Raw genomic sequence first — 17,562 nt, forward strand, 5'->3', positions numbered from 1 at the left:
CACTAAATCAAAATCTTCCATAAAGGAAACAAAAAAGCAGCCTTTTTCTTTTTAACTAAAGTCAAAGATTTAACCAACAGGTTTAAGTCGTTTTTCCAGTGAGCCAGTGTTGGTTTAGTCTTAAAAAAGAGACATTTATGTATAAAATGCTTGCACAAGATTAATAACACATTAACACCATAATTAGCTTTCTTTTCTTTCAAAAACACTCCAAACATTATCATATTTAAGGTAAATGGGGTAATTTGAATCCCACTGGAATAAAGCCAGGTATGAAAATCCAACCAAAATATTTGTATAAAATTGCACAAAAAGAATAGATGGTCCAAATCCTCCTCTTCTGTTTCACAAAATACACAATTACCCGTTTCTATTTTGAATCTATCACTAAGGAGTCTATTTGCCGGGTAAATTTTATTCAAGATTTTAAATTGGACTTCTTTCCCTTTAGGAGGGATAGGGAAGGTGATATAATCAGTTCTTATTTTTTCAATTTCTTCCCTTTGGAAATCTTTTAATATGTAATTACGTCTAAGTAAATTTGGAGAATAAAGACTCCTTAATGAAGATCTAAGAAACTTATTGTTGCATTTAACATCACAAAATCGAATACCATTTATATATAATTGCCTTAACTTGGGGGAGATGTCAGAATATATTATATCATTTACAATATGTTTTTAAGTGACAATGGAATGGATTTTATAACCCGATTAAATTTACTTTTAGAACATTGGATATTAAACTTTTGGCAAAAATCTTGATGTCCTAGAACATGTCCTTCCTCATCTACAAAATGGGCAATTGCCCAAACACCTTTTGATAACCAATCTTGAATAAAAATAGATTTTCTGTTCATCAGTATATATCTATTGTTCCAAATTGGGCAATTATGTGGAGTGAAATTATGTTTAAATAACATTTTCCAATAAAGAAGGACCTGTTTATGGAATTCAGAGAGTTTAGCAGGTAGCTTAGTGATTTCAAAGTCACACTTTAGGAGAAAGTCGATACCCCCCAGTGTGTTAAAGACCTTACTTGGTATAAAAAACCAAATGGAGTGTGGATTATTTAGGAAGGATTTTAACCATTTAAGTTTCAAAACACCATTCATTATATCAAAATCAATTGCGTTTCCACCGCCTTCAATGTATGGTTTAACCAAATCATCTTTAGATATATAATGGCACTTATTCCTCCAAATAAAATTAAAATTCAAGCTATTAATTGTTTTAAACACACTCTCTAAAAACGTCATGCCCACAGCACGTTTTTGAGAAAATTCAAATATTTTGGTCCTTGAAGATCATTTCAGAGTTTTTAATGAGCTGCAGGAACCCTGTTCTGTGTGAGTGGAGAACAGCCAAGTCGCCTCCTCTGATAAACCTCCACATGTACCACTGAAAACAGTTAAATTAGTTTGAATGGGAAACCAGAGCTCAAACTACTTGTTCTGAGACCATTTCTTCATTTTCACACCAAACTGTTTAATAAGACAAACTTTACACAGAGTACATCAAATATAACTAACACTCTATTATTGTCAGGATTTCATAATACAAACTTCAAATCAACAGGAAAACAGCTGCAGAACATGTGGATCAAAATTAATTCATTAAAAAACAACATGTGGACTTCAAGGATACAGTAAATACACTAAAGTGAAAGGAGGAGCCAAAATTTGAAGGAATTTGAATTAAGTAAAAGTAGTCACCTTATGATCTTTAAATTGGCCCTGATGTGTGCTGCTGTTTTTAACTTTCAACATTTCTTTGCTGCCACTGTGAATACGAATGTGGTCTTTGCCTAATTAAATAAAGGTTACACTGACTCACTGCATCATCTTCAGGTACAAACTGGTATTATATGAAAGTACAGCCCAAAACCAGTTTAGCTTGAGTTTCTTTTTTCTGGACATAAAGTCACAGCAGGTGTCGTTTCAAAGCTGGTGGACAGATTTAGTTCATTTTGGAAGTTTTAAGAGCAACTGCTGTGAAAATATTTGTAGTTTTGGGAGAAAATGATTTAAGAGAAGATTTTACCACAGCAAAAGATTAAATATGAATGAAGGATTGAAATTTAACTTAGGTAACACATAAAATGAATACAACTACTAAACACTACTGTATCCTAAGGAAACAAAGACTAAAATGTAACAGGGATAACATTTTAGAGAATTAAAATCCCTAAAAGGAAAAATAATAAACTTGATATGCATATCTAGACATGCAGCTTCCTAAATGTAACATTCAGGATTATTCACTGCAGGTCCAGAAATCAGAGCTACCTCATCAGATCCAAGTGTGGCATCAGCTGACACTCTTTACAGGAGATTCCATCTGAACTCTGTGGAGCCTGATCTCAAGGTTTTTAAGTCTGAGCCTGAAACCAGAAGAGGATCTTTCTCTCTCTTCAGATTCATTGTGATCCAGTGATTTCAGTCCTGCATGATCAGGCTGATGTTTGCACAGAGCAGATAATGAAGTGAATGTTTTTGCACATTGGTAACAGTGAAACAGTTTATTTACAGCGTGGGATCGTTTGTGTTCGGAGTATGAACTGAGATTCCTGAAGCTCTTGTCACACTGGTCACAGCTGAAGTTCACTTCCATGTGTGTACGTTCATGTTTGTTACGATGACCTGATTGTGAGAAGCTTTTGTCACAGTGTCTGCAATTGTATCGTGTCTCTCCTGTGTGGATTCCCTTATGCTTTTTCATTGAGCTCATGTTCAGTGGTGAAGGATGACCCACACTGGTCACAGATGTGCTTTTTGACCCCACTGTGGAAGAGTTCATGTATTTTAATGTACTTGGTGTGTGGAAGCCTCTCCCACATTCTTTGCAGTAGTTCATTTTGTCTCCAGTGTGGCTACGTTGATGTGGTTTTAGGTCCCGTTGATGATTGGAAGTTTTTCCACAAAGATCACAGAGAAACTCTTTCCCACCACCACAGTGACGACAGGGTTGAGAAATGGATCAGTGTGCTTCGCTCCGCTTCTAAACAAAGACATTGTAAATCAGGGAATTCCTTCAATGTTTTTATCCTGAACGTCGCCTGAAATAAAGAGCATCTCTGCCAACATCCAATTACATTTTACTGTTTACATTATAACACTCAGCTTACTGACTGAAAATGAGTCTTCATTTTTCCAAACAGTTCATTCAGTATAACTCCATAAGTTTACTGATCAGACTTGTTCCAAACAATCAGGTTACAATTACAAGATAAACTAAATACATCCTCACAGTAACTGCACTTGTAGAGTTACTTTCTGGTGTGGATCTGTTGGTGTTTTTTAAGCTGATGTGGATATATAAAAGACTTTCCACACAAGTCACAGTTGTAAGCTTTAACTCCACCATGGATGACTTGGTGTGTTTTTAAGCCCCCAGCCTGGGTAAAAGACTTTCCACACAACTCACAGCTGTAAGGTTTAACTCCACTGTGGATGAGTTGGTGTGTTTTTAGACTTTGAGCCTGGGTAAAAGACTTTCCACACAAGTTACATCTGTATGCTTTAACTCCACTGTGGATGAGTTTGTGTGTTTTTAAGCCCCCAGCCTGGGTAAAAGACTTTCCACACAACTCACAGCTGTAAGGTTTAACTCCACTGTGGATGAGTTGGTGAGTTTTTAGGCTTTGAGCCAGGGTAAAAGACTTTCCACACAAGTCACAGTTGTAGGCTTTAACTCCACTGTGGATGACTTGGTGTGTTTTTAGGCTTTGAGGCAGGGTAAAAGACTTTCCACACAACTCACATGTGTAAGCTTTAACTCCACTGTGGATGATTTGGTGTGTTTTTAAGCTTCCAGCCTGGGTAAAAAACTTTCCACACAAGTCACAGCTGTAAGGTTTAAATCCACTGTGGATGAGTTGGTGAGTTTTTAAGTCTCCAGCCCGGGTAAAAGACTTTCCACACAACTCACAGCTGTAAGGTTTAACTCCACTGTGGATGAGTTGGTGTGTTTTTAAGTTTTCAGCCCAGTTAAAAGCCTTTCCACACAAGTCACAGCTGTACGCTTTAACTCCACTGTGGATGACTTTGTGTGTTTTTAGGCTTTGAGCCAGGGTAAAAGACTTTCCACACAAGTCACAGCTGTACGCTTTAACTCCACTGTGGATGAGTTGGTGTTTTTTTAAGTTTCCAGCCTGGGTAAAAGACTTTCCACACAAGTCACAGCTGTAAGGTTTAACTCCACTGTGGATGAGTTGGTGTGTTTTTAAGTCTCCAGCCCGGGTAAAATCCTTCCCACACTCATCACAGCTGTAGTTTTTCTCTCCCTTTCTTCTGTGAGGTTTGTCGGCCTCCTGAGAGCGCTGACTTCTTGCTCCATGTTGGTCCTGCAGTGAAAGACATACAAACAGAGGCATTGAGTGAAATGCAGTCGTGGAACAAACTGACACTCCCTCCAGTGGCGCTGTCACTTGATGTTCGCTCGCTCTGCGGGAGAGTATCACATCCTTTTCCTGCTCAAACACAGTGGTGTTTCTGAGTAGCTTATTTGCTTAGCAATTTAATTAACAACTTTTAAATACATTCTTTTTTCAGAGTATAATCTTCACGTGCTTCATCCGAAACACACTTTCTGTGTACTCACCACCTAATTTATAGCCAAAGTATTCACTCACTGTCTCTGTACTGTTTCGCTAGCTTAGCTTAGCTCGTAGCCGACTCACTAGCACCATGGCTACTTCACCTGTCCCTCCTGCACTTTCTTGCTCATTGTGTCAGATGTTTAGTTACTCCTCGGCCTCCTTTAGCAGTAATGATACCTTTAACAAATGTAGCATATTTGGAGGCCAGGATTACTGAATTGGAGACTCTGCTTCGCACCCTTCATTCACAATTTGATTCTTTTTACTGAATCGAGTGTTAATGAGTCACTCACCAAAGTGAATCGGGTGTTTTGAGTCATTTGATTCACTGAGTCAGTTGACCAGAGAGTGCAACAATTTTACATTTTCACTCAAACTTAATTTGTTTCCCTTTTCATGTAAATCCCACTGCTAAGATGAATGATTTAAAAAAACAAAAAAAAACCCAACTATTTTATAGAGAACAAAGAGCAAAAACATTTCTAAAATTAAGCAATTTCTTATCAAATTTGCTTAATAAACATTTATTTTGTTTATTTGTATTTTATTAGTATTTTCCTTAAGTGTGTCAAATATATATTTTCTCATCTAAATGTCCACTGCGCTGTGAGCCAGGGGGTGGTAATGCACCTTAACATTGGTTAAAAAGACAAGTCACAAAAATCGACCTGCGACGGTGTAATGGAACACTGATCAACTATAAACCTAATGAGGTAGTGTTTTGTACACCAGAGGTCTCAGACTGGAACTACAGCTGTGATGACCGATACTGGGTACACCTGAATGCAACCAATGACAAGGGAAAATCTTTCAACGTCAGGAGGGAACCAGGAATACAACATCCAATGTGTTTCACCTTCGCATACGGTAACAGAAAGCTGGGGATGAACCAAAACTGCTCCCAGACTTTACAGATGCCGCAGGACAGAAAGGGACCAACCAAGACGCAAGAGGAGCACTGATGACGTGCAACCTCATGATCCAATCTGGGGCAGTGATGTGCTAGCGGAGTTCAAGTTGTGGACCACCGGACAGAAAGTCCTGCACTCACTTTTCCCATGGATCGGGAATGGAAAAAACATGCTAAGGATCGAGACTCTTGACTACCGATTTGGACTTTTCCAGAACAGCTCAACATGGATAAACAAGGCTCATAATGAGGAAATTGACGCGATCAGAATAGTGGTCATGCAACACAGAGTCGCCCTGGACATGATTCTCGCTGAGAGAGGGGGCCTCTGTGTCTTATTCAACACCACTTGCTGCACCTACATTCCAGATAACGTGCATTCCTTGACCATGACCACCGCCCTGGAGAAGTTACGACAACTGAGTAATGCACAGCAACAAGACTATGTCATGAACACAGAGGACTTGTCTTGATAGGAGTTCTTCTTTTATTGCTTTGCATGTTCTCTACATGCATTCTACCCTGTATCAGATCAATGATTGGCAAAATGTTACAGGCCACAGTGATCACCTATGTTGGACTGCCACAAGAAGATGAACCGGACGAAGAAGATTTAGTATAGGAACACACACATTCACACATACTGAATGATGCTACAATTGAAAATGTTATAAGCAAGTGATTGTTAGCTGATAATAAAGTATGATTGAAGTGGTGAAATACGGTAACAACAGGGAGGGATGTTAGGGAGTTTTTATTGTTTTATTTGCTTATGCTTCAAAAGTTATGTTACACATATTTCACCAGACACAGTTTTCTGTTGAAACAGGAAGCTGACCCTGTGACACTGACAAGAGACCAGTACAGAAATACATATCCGCAGAAGTTGGATTGCATTATATTATTCTTAGAAACTGACTTGCAACACACATACTTTGTGACACACACACACACACACACACACACACACACACAGACAGCATCAGGACCTGCGTAACAGGAAATGTGATTATATTTGCATATTGACGATGTAACCTATAAAAATAAACGAATACTGCAGTTCGGTGTGATTTGCTCTGAGCTTTTCACCCGTGCAGCACGTTAACCTACACAAGTGTCTCATTGTTGTTTATTCACCTGACTGTTTGTTAACTGTAAATCTCTGACACCAACCAAGAAGAAGAAGAAGCTGTGAGCCAGGAGGGAGGGGGTGAGTGAGTGATTCGTTCGCTCGCTCGCTCTATGATTCAGCACAGGAGGGAGGGGGTTAGTGAGTCCTGAGTGATTCGTTCGCTCGCTCTTTGATTCAGCACAGGCGGGAGGGGGTGAGTGAGTCCTGAGTGATTCGTTCGCTCGCTCTTTGATTCAGCACAGGAGGGAGGGGGTGAGTGAGTCCTGAGTGATTCGTTCGCTTGCTCTTTGATTCAGCACAGGAGGGAGGGGGTTAGTGAGTCCTGAGTGATTCATTCGCTCTTTGATTCAGCACAGGAAGGGAGGGGGTGAGTAGCTCAAATGTGCTGTTAGCATGTTAGCAGCGCGATGCTACTGTGAACCGAGGAGCTATTTTCTTGATGTGAGCTTCTACTCAGGGGTTTTTCTTCCAGTTCAGAGCAGAAATGCTTTTGTTACGAAACTGGCTATTGTTTTTCCCCCCACAATTTTAATTATAAGCTAGATATATTTCTACTAATGGAATTAGTTTGCTAACAGCAACAGGGATGAGTCAGTGAGTCAGTTGGGCTTGTGAATCATGATTCACGAGTCAGTAAAGTGATTCTCGAGTATTGAACGATTCGTTCACGAATCGAACATCACTAGTAGCTAACCAGGCCGCTGTAGAATAGAATAGAATAGAATAGCCTTTATTGTCATTGTACAGAGTACAACGAAATTGGAGTGCCACTCCCTTGGTGCAAGTTTCAATAATAAATATAAATGTAAAATATAAAAAGTACAAAAAAAACCAATCGTAAGTACTCAAACAATAGTATGTACAATATATACAGGATATCAGCATTAATATAATGACAGTATGAATAGCAGCATAATATAATGACAGTGACGGTATGGAATAGGTTCAATTGTTTTTGTGCTTATTTACTACGGTGATAGCTCTGGGAAAGAAGCTATCCCTGAATCTGTTTGTCCTGGTTTTATGTGACCTGTACCGTCGGCCTGACGGTAATAGTTCAAACAGTTGGTTGCTGGGGTGAGAGTGGTCCTTGATGATATTGCCAGCTCTGCTGAGGTACCGAGAGTTTGCAGTGGTCTCCAGGCTGGGCAGAGAGCAGCCAGTGATCTTCTGGGCTGTGTTGATGACCCTCTGCAGTACTTTCCTGTCCGCAGCTGAGCACCCTGCATACCATGTTGTTATGCCGTACGTTAGGATGCTCTCAATGGTGGCTCTGTAAAATGTCACCAGCAGCCTCTCCTCCAGGTTGTTCCTCCTGAGCACTCTCAGAAAGTGGAGACGCTGTTGGGCCTTTTTAACCACCGCTGTAGTATTTGCAGTCCAGGAGAGGTCATCAGAGATCTGCACGCCCAGAAACCTCATGGAGCGTACCCTCTCCACACAGTTCCCGTGAATGTAAAGTGGGGCCGAGTCTGCTCTGCCCTTCCTGAAGTCCAAGATAAGTTCTTTAGTTTTCGTGGTGTTCAGTTGGAGGTTGTTAACTGAACACCACTCAGTCAGTCTGTTGACCTCATCTCTGTAGTCCCGACTCATCCCCCCTTGAGATGAGTCCAACCACTGTGGTGTCATCCGCGAACTTTATGATGGTGCTTGAGAGATGGGTAGGGGAGCAGTCGGATGTGTAGAGCGTAAAGAGGAGGGGACTCAAAACACATCCTTGTGGAGACCCGGTGCTGAGTGTGATGGTGCTGGACCGGTGGGGGCCGAGTCTGACAGACTGTGGTCTATTTGTCAGGAAGTCCTTGATCCAGAGGCAGATGGGGGTGGAGAGTCCCAGGTGAGACAGTTTCTGGACCAGGATCTCCGGGATGATATGATTGAATGCTGAGCTGAAGTCCAGAAAGAGCATTCTCACATAGCTTCCTCAGTGCTCCAGGTGACTCAGCGCAGTGTGGAGCGCTATGGTGATAGCGTCCTCGGTGGAACAATTTGTCCTGTAGGCAAATTGGTGGGGGTCCAGAGTGGGAGGCAGACCGGCCCTGATGTGCTGACAGACCAGTCTCTCAAAGCACTTCATCACTACAGGCGTAAGTGCAACAGGCCTGTAGTCATTTGGGCTGGCCACAGCTGTCTTCTTGGCGATGGGGATGATGGTGGAGGTTTTGAGGCAGGGCGGGACGGTGTTTGATGACAAGGAAAGGTTGAAGATTTTAGTGAAGACTCCGGTCAGTTCGTCAGCACATGCTCTGAGAACTTTTCCATAGGGCTGCTCGATTATGGCAAAAATGATAATCACGATTATTTTCACTGAAATTGAGATCTCGATTATTTGACGATATTTATTTAACAATAACAATGTATTGAATAATGACTTTAAAGATTGTCAAAAAATAATATAAAATAGTGTGCAAATACTGATAACAGTGCAAATGTTTGCTATATAAAAAATAAATGAAAAATGCAAACATCTATGTTTAGTGAACTTTGCAGTGTTGCTCTGTGGTGCAGCTACGACACTGTAGCAAAGTTTACACACTGTGTCTACTTGATCCACGTCTGACTCCGCGAACCCATCATGTTTCCACACCACTGAAGTTTTTTTTACCTCTTTTCAACCAACGGCAGTCACTCTCCTCTCCAAATAACTTCTGCTTAGCTTTCCGAGCTTCCCTCGGCTCCTCTTAATTGTTGTGACGCGTGTTCGAAATGCAGAGAGGTGCGCTCGATTTGCCACACGGAGCAGCGCGAGAGTAAAGCACGAGGGAGGGGCTAATAATCGGCTCAGTCATTTTTAATGATCGTTGAAAGCCCAGATCGTAATCGTGATTAAAATTCGATTAATTGAGCAGCCCTACTTTTCCATGTATTCCATCAGGACCTGCCGCCTTCCTGGAATTCACTGACCTTAGAACACACCTCACTTGATGCTCCCTGAGTGTTAGTGTGCCAGTGCTGGGGGCGGGTGGAAGTGGTGTGGCAGCTGAGGGCGTGGTCGTCTCAAAGCGGGCGAAGAAACAGTTTAGATCCTCAGCCAGCGAGGCATCAGTCCTAGATGTTGCCTGGTTATTGCTTCTGTAGTTCGTAATGTGATTGATCCCCTGCCACATTTGTCTGGGGTGGTTGTCAGCAAAGTGATCTTCAATCCTCCTCCTATAGGCAGCCTTAGCTTTCCTCATGCCTCTACTCAGGTCTGCCCTGGCCGCCCTATACGCAGCCCTGTCCCCTGACTTGAAGGCAGTGTTGCGGCTTTTTAGGAGGGATTGCACTTTGCTATTCATCCAGGGTTTTTGATTTGGAAACACCCTGACCCTTTTGTTGACGGTGACATTGTCAACACAGTTCCTGATGTACGAGAGTACAGTGTCTGTGTACTCCTGGAGGTTGTGGCTGGAGAATAAATCCCATACAGTTGTTGAGGAGCAGTCCTGCAGTTGAGAAAGGGCTCCTTCAGGCCAGGTTTTTATTGTCTTTGTCTGGGGCTTTGTTTTTCTCAGCAGGGGGGTGTAGGTGGGGGTGAGGGACATGCAGAGGTGGTCAGATCCAGCCAGGTGGGGGAGGGGTGTCGCTCTGAAAGCATGCCTGATGTTTGAATTGACATGGTCCAAAGTGTGTTCTCCTCTCGTAGCAAAGTCCACAAACTGGACAAATTTAGGAAGCACAGTCTTTAGGCACGCTTTGTTAAAGTCGCCGGCGACAATAAAAACCCCATCGGGGTGGGCAAGCTGTTGATTGTTTATGGTGTTGAGCAAGAGGCTGAGAGCCGTGCTAACGTTAGCATCCGGCGGTATATAAACAGCTATCACAATAACTACTGTAAACTCCCTCGGGATGTAAAAAGGTCTGCACGAGACTGCCAGAACTTCTAAATCAGAAGAACAGTGTGTGTGAATGATCCTGCTGTTACAACACCACTCGTTATGCACGTAAACACATAGCCCCCCTCCTCTGCTTTTACCTGAGTTGCTGTTTCTGTCATGCCGGTGTAGCGTGCGGCCTGCTAACTCGACTGCAGCGTCGGGAATCAGCGGGTGAAGCCACGTCTCTGTAATAAGAATAATGCTGCAGTTACGTGCAAAGCTTGTGTTGGCTATCTGTAGCTCCAATTCGTCTAGTTTGTGGGTGATGGATCTGGGGTTCGATAGGAAAAGGCTCGGAAGTGCTGGCCGGTGTGGATGTTTGCGTAGCCTAGCATCTGAGCCCGACCGGCATCCCCTCTTCTGCTTTCTTTCCCTCCGTCGCCTTCTACGCTTGCTGGGCGGGCAGACCATCCACGGTGACCCTGGTGGTCTCGCTATCTCCACCAGGATGTTGTGTGTTCGCTGATAGTCGCGAGAAACAGACAAACTATATTTAAAACCTAGGTCAATTAGGTTCTGGCGACTGTAAGAGATGGCGGCGTTGCAAACATTCAAAAATATCCACATTAAAAGTAAAAACGAGCACCAAACTGGAGAGCTAAGAGCCGCTGCACCCGTGCGCGCCGCCATCTTGTCATCTTGTGGTAGCTGGTGCAGCCGACGATAGCATACAGGGAGTGCAGAATTATTAGGCAAGTTGTATTTTTGAGGAATCATTTTATTATTGAACAACAACCATGTTCTCAATAAACCCAAAAAACTCATTAATATCAAAGCTGAATGGTTTTGGAAGTAGTTTTTAAGTTTGTTTTTAGTTTTAGCTATTTTAGGGGGATATCTATGTGTGCAGGTGACCATTACTGTGCATAATTATTAGGCAACTTAACAAAAAACAAATATATACCCATTTCAAATATTTATTTTTACCAGTGAAACCAATATACCATCTCCACATTCACAAATATACATTTCTGACATTCAAAAACAAAACAAAAACAAATCAGCGACCAATATAGCCACCTTTCTTTGCAAGGACACTCAAAAGCCTGCCATCCATGGATTCTGTCAGTGTTTTGATCTGTTCACCATTAACATTGCGTGCAGCAGCAACCACAGCCTCCCAGACACTGTTCAGAGAGGTGTACTGTTTTCCCTCCTTGTAAATCTCACATTTGATGATGGACCACAGGTTCTCAATGGGGTTCAGATCAGGTGAACAAGGAGGCCATGTCATTAGTTTTTCTTCTTTTATACCCTTTCTTGCCAGCCACGCTGTGGAGTACTTGGACGCGTGTGATGGAGCATTGTCCTGCATGAAAATCATGTTTTTCTTGAAGGATGCAGACTTCTTCCTGTACCACTGCTTGAAGAAGGTGTCTTCCAGAAACTGGCAGTAGGACTGGGAGTTGAGCTGGACTCCATCCTCAACCCGAAAAGGCCCCACAAGCTCATCTTTGATGATACCAGCCCAAACCAGTACTCCACCTCCACCTTGCTGGCGTCTGAGTCGGACTGGAGCTCTAAGGCCCTTTACCAATCCAGCCACGGACCCATCCATCTGGCCCATCAAGACTCACTCTCATGCAGCTGGGGAAAGAGGGCGGCTGGGTGATGGTGAGGAGGAAGCATAGTCCTAAACAGAAGCCCCAGTAGGGTTGCCAACTCCCTGAAAAATAAATAAGGGACACCTCGTGGCCAGGGCCGGGCAACCCAGTTGTCTTCACCCTTCCCAGTGTGGTGAATTTTGTAGTTCTTTTTTTTGTGTGTGAAATTATTTTTTAACCATTTGACTTGAATTTGATTTGGGGCAGGGATAGCTCAGTAGGTAAAGTGGTCGCCCCATGATCGGAAGGTCGGCGGTTCGAATCCACTTAACGGCTACCCTGAGGTACCCCTGAGCAAGGTACCGTCCCTACACACTGCTCCCCGGGCGCCTGCTTAGTGGGCTGCCCACTGCTTCACTGAGTGAATGGGTCAAATGCAGAGAAAAACAAGTAATTTCCCCATGGGGATCAATAAAGTATCCATTATTATTATTATTAAGCAGATGCAAATTCTTTGTGATATGAACATATGGGAAACACATGATCATTTAGCCATTTATTTTTAGCTCAAAATGACAACATTAACACAGTAAAACAGGTCTCTTTCTTAAACAGAAGCCTGTCATGCTTAACTTATGAGAATATAAGTAAATCTTTCTTTAAAAGAACTCTGTCCTGCTTAACTTAAAATTATATAAATTAATAGAAAGCAATAGAACAAAAATATTCTTGTGACAGTGCACATATAGTGCATTTAGTACAATTGGCTTCAGTTGAGGTATTATATCAGCTTTTCTAATGCTAATCAGCTGCTCCTGTTTGTAAACCCACTTGTTCCCATGATTACGCATCTTAACTCATCATCATTATTAATCTATGTATTACTTTTATGTATTAGTCATCTATTTGTTGTAATCATCTATCCTTGCAGTTGTTTATTACACAAAAGAAATTATATTATCACACTCCTGGCCACATAGCGCTGGTATTTACTGCACATGCCCATATTAACCTTAACCAGAGGGTTTAAAAAACAAACCAGTGTTTACATACCATATCTGCTTCTGCCGTGGCCTGGTGGACAAGAAATTGGTTAAGGGTTCCCCGAGCTTTCACTCCCCTCATGTTCTTCATGTGCCCACCATTAGAAGCATGCCTATGGAAAAAGTGCGCTGGCACACAGTGGCGCTTTATAGGTGTTATCGTGCACTTTTCCAGCCAGGTGTTTTCCTTTTCCCATTCCTCCCTGTACTTTTGCAGACTTTTTTTTTTTCTTTCTCTGACGGGAACAAACATTGCTGCTCTAATGCTGGGCTTACACTGTGCGATTTTTGGCCCATTTCGAGCCGATTTTTGAGTCATGCGACCGATTTGGTGATCGGCCCAATTTTGGCCTTCATCGTGCATCGTGTAGTATACGTGAGGTAACGAGAAGCGATTAACACCTCGAGCAGCTCCCGATCATCAATCGCTCGTGAGGGTGTCACCGCAGCTGCTCACACTGCTCACGCGCAAACACGTAAACGTCGGTGAAAAAGACGGTACAATACGGCTGTGCAGCCTGTGATCTGGACACGAGGGATGGAAGCACAACTTGTAGAACTTTGGAAAGTTCATCCGAGCCTTTTCGATGTGGTCTCACAAAATTATCACGACCACAACAACCGTGAAAATAGTTGGATTTACATTGCTGCTCAATCACAGCTGCCTGATCAATGTTTTTCATTAGCAATTTAGCAAAGTTGATGGTGGTGGTGTGCGTGTCTGTGTGAGTGAAAGACAGAGAGGGGGAGCGAGCGACAGAATTTCTGTTATAACCTTCATTTTACGGAGGCACAGTGTGAGCACTCAGGTCGCATCAGAGCATCGGGTGAGACCCTGCATCGTGACCTACCAACTTCTAACCCCTGCGAGTCAATCGTGCAGTTTGAAAATCGCACAGTGTATGTCCAGCTTTAGGTGTACTGTCGTCCGAGACTTGCACCGCAGTGTCGGCGTTTGTTTCCCTGTTGGCCATGCTTCTTGTTGTGGTCATCTGTTGTCTTCTGGTATTTTCTCCGTAAGCGACCTTTCCTCGACCAATGAGATAAGCGGTAATCTGACTTGTCATACTCGAATTGTTATAAGTGTGCTGTCAGCTCATTGGTCACAAAGCAGGAGAGAGGCTGGGAATTATGTTTTCAAACAAAGCGTTAATTCCATTAAAAGTTATAGACTACTTTTGATTATCACTGTATTACGGGACAAAGTGCATCCCTTATTAGCTCAATACGGGACGTGTACTTTTGTTTCGAAATACGGGACGATTCCGTTTTTTAAGGGATGGTTGGAAACCCTAAGCCCCAGGTACACCACCAACCTGTTCATGTGTCTAACCGTTTTTCCCCACTTGGCAACACACCCGCCAGGGGTCAAACTCTGGTAATTGGTGATTCTGTTCTCAGACATGTGAAGCTAGAGACACCGGCAACCATAGTCAATTATCTTCCAGGGGCCAGAGCAGGCGACATTGAAGGAAATTTAAAACTGCTGGCTAAGGGTAAACGTAAATTCAGTAAAATCATAATTCACGTCGGCAGTAATGACACCCGGTTACGCCAATCGGAGGTCACTAAAATCAATATTGAATCGGTGTGCAACTTTGCCAAAACAATGTCGGACTCTGTAGTTTTCTCTGGTCCCCTCCCCAATCAGACCAGGAGTGACATGTTTAGCCGCACGTTCTCCTTAAATTGCTGGCTGTCTGAGCGGTGTCCCAGAAACGATGTGGGCTTCATAGATAATTGGCAAACCTTCTGGAGGAAACCTGGTCTTGTTAGGAGAGACGGCATCCATCCCACTTTGGATGGAGCAGCTCTCATTTCTAGAAATATGGACAAATTTATTAAACCCCCCAAAATATGACTATCCAGAGTTGGGACCAGGAAGCAGAGTTGCAGTCTTACACGCCTCTCTGTAGCTTCTCTCCTCCTGCTACCCCCCCAAAAAACCCATCTCCATAGAGACTGTGTCAGCTTCCAAAAAGACAAAAAACAAACTAAAAACCAGCAACAAACAACTTAAACATAAACAATTACAAAGAAAGAACAATACAGTATCCACATCTGAACCAAAGAGTAGAACAGTGAAATGTGGATTATTAAATATGAGGTCTCTCTCCTCCAAGTCTCTGTTAGTACATGACTTAATAATTGATCAACAAATTGATTTACTCTGCCTTACAGAAACCTGGTTGCAGCAGGATGATTATGTTAGTTTAAATGAATCAACACCCCCGAGTCATTCTAACTACCGTATTTTCACGACCATAAGACGCACTGTACCAAAAGGCGCAGTCTCAGTTATGTGTGCCATTACTGTATTTAACACACACATAAGGCGCACTGGATTATAGGGTGCATACAAGTACCGTATGCGTATTTAAAAATAAAGCGGGAGCAAACCTGAGTTCGGTACCTTACTCACATTTCTATTACCGGTAATCGTCATCATCAACAACACACAAGCATACAAGTGTGCGTATTTAAAAATAAAGCAGGAGCAAAACAAAGTTTGGTACTCACATTTTTATCATCAATCAAACCCATCGAAGTCCTCATCCTCTGTGTCTGAATTGAACAGCTGCGCTAAATCTCCATCAAACATGCCAGGTTCACTTTCTTCACTGTCAGAGTCACTTTCCGTGCCGTGCGGCTCCTCGGAAATGATGCCGGCTTTTGCGAAAGCTCGAACAACAGTGCCAGCAGACATGTTAGCCAAAGCATCTACAATCCATTGGCAAATTGTGGCGTAACTCGCCCGGCGCTGCCTTCCACTCTTGGTGAAACTGTGGTCTCCATCGGTCATCCATCGCTCCCAGGCCGCTCGCAGCCTTACTTTGAACGGGCGGTTCACACCGATGTCCAGCGGTTGGAGTTCCTTTGTCAGGCCTCCCGGAATGACAGCAAGCTCACAGTTCATTTGTTTCACTAGTTTTTTCACATCGGCTGTGAGATGGGCACGCATAGAGTCACAGATTAAGAGCGATGGTGATGCGTGGAAAAAACCACCTCGTCTCCTTACATACACCTCCCTCAGCCAGTCTTTCATCATTTCCTCATCCATCCAGCCCTTTTCATTTGCCTTAATGATGATTCCTGCTGGAAACTTCTCTTTAGGCAAAGTCTTTCGCTTAAAAATCATCATAGGCAGCAGTTTCTGTCCATTAGCATGGCAGCCAAGCACAACAGTAAAAGAAGACTTTTCATACCCCGTTGTGCGTATCGCTACCGTGCTGGTCCCCTTCTTCTCCACAGTGTGACTCACCGGGATGTCAAAAGTGAGCGGGACCTCGTCCATGTTTGTGATGTGGCTGGGCTGGATGTTTTTGTCGCCGATGTGTTTGCTGCAGTAGGAGCGGAAGATGGCCAGCTTTTCCTTATAATCCGCTGGAAGTTGCTGCACTACCGTAGTCCTGGTCCGGATGGAAAAATGGCACCGTTTCATAAAACAAAAGCACCAAGACGGACCTCCTTGGAAATGTTCAATGTTCATCTCTTCAGCTAGTGAAACTGCTTTTAGCCGAATGGTGACCGTCGAAACGCTTCTCCCGCTCGTTCGTTGCTCGATGATCCACCGCTCGAGTCTTTCCTCCAACTCGGGCCACCTCGCCTTATGTCCGTGGAAACTCAGCTGCGTTTTCTTGACCTGCCGGAGCTTGTTTTCTAGCTTCCTCCATTTGTGAACCATCGATTCGTTAATCTTAAATTCTCTCGCCGCTGCTCGATTTCCATGTTCCTCCGTGTAGCTGATGGCCTTCAGTTTAAACTGTGCTTCGTAAGCGTGTCTCTTTGCCATTTTCAGGGTTGTTAAAACAACGATGTCCTGCATAATGCACATACCTGTTATTTTATACCGTATTTTCACGACCATAAGGCGCACTTAAAAGTCTTGGATTTTCTTCAAAAAGTACGGCGCGCCCTATAGCGCAGTGCGCCCTGTGTGTTGTAAGGAGGACGTAGTAGAGAACACCATGAGAACGCTAAAGGGTGAAGTGTGGGCGTTGATCGTATATACCGGACAATCGCACATACCTGTATAAAAGGACAGGTATGTGCATTATGTGGAACATCGTTGTTTTAACAACCCTGAAAATGGCAAAGAGACACGCTTTGACACGGGGTATGAAAAGTCTTCTTTTACTGTTGTGCTTGGCTGCCATGCTAATGGACAGAAACTGCCGCCTATGGTGATTTTTAAGCGAAAGACTTTGCCTAAAGAGAAGTTTCCAGCAGGAATCATCATTAAGGCAAATGAAAAGGGCTGGATGGATGAGGAAATGATGAAAGACTGGCTGAGGGAGGTGTATGTAAGGAGACGAGGTGGTTTTTTCCACGCATCACCATCGCTCTTAATCTGTGACTCTATGCGTGCCCATCTCACAGCCGATGTGAAAAAACCAGTGAAACAAATGAACTGTGAGCTTGCTGTCATTCCGGGAGGCCTGACAAAGGAACTCCAACCGCTGGACATCGGTGTGAA

General features: G+C 43.1%; 1 protein-coding gene and 1 long non-coding RNA gene across 3 annotated transcripts in view; one reads left to right on the top strand and one right to left on the bottom strand.

Annotated features, from left to right (window-relative positions):
• The window catches only part of LOC146673253 (uncharacterized), a 95,789-nt gene extending 88,798 nt beyond the window's left edge, over window positions 1-6,991 (top strand). The window contains exon 2 of the long non-coding RNA XR_014910525.1: window positions 6,962-6,991. This is a non-coding gene — a long non-coding RNA (uncharacterized LOC146673253). The remainder of the gene's footprint in view (window positions 1-6,961) is intronic.
• LOC146673258 (uncharacterized) overlaps window positions 1,444-17,562 on the bottom strand; it is a 32,401-nt gene continuing 16,282 nt past the window's right edge. Inside the window, exons 3-4 of one of the 2 annotated variants that reach the window (XM_085401804.1) lie at window positions 10,597-10,683; window positions 1,444-4,344 (exon numbers count right to left, since the gene is read on the bottom strand). In XM_085401804.1, coding sequence (XP_085257930.1) covers window positions 3,268-4,344; window positions 10,597-10,617 — 1,098 coding nt within the window. In that variant the 5' untranslated portion in view covers window positions 10,618-10,683 and the 3' untranslated portion in view covers window positions 1,444-3,267. The remainder of the gene's footprint in view (window positions 4,345-10,596; window positions 10,684-17,562) is intronic. The other variant, XM_085401805.1, reaches the window with a different exon arrangement.

This window comes from Rhamphochromis longiceps, linkage group LG3 (genome assembly GCF_057381845.1).
Source record: "Rhamphochromis longiceps isolate RC_006_pf linkage group LG3, R_longiceps_female_GT1.1, whole genome shotgun sequence".
Taxonomy (NCBI): Eukaryota; Metazoa; Chordata; class Actinopteri; order Cichliformes; family Cichlidae; genus Rhamphochromis; species Rhamphochromis longiceps.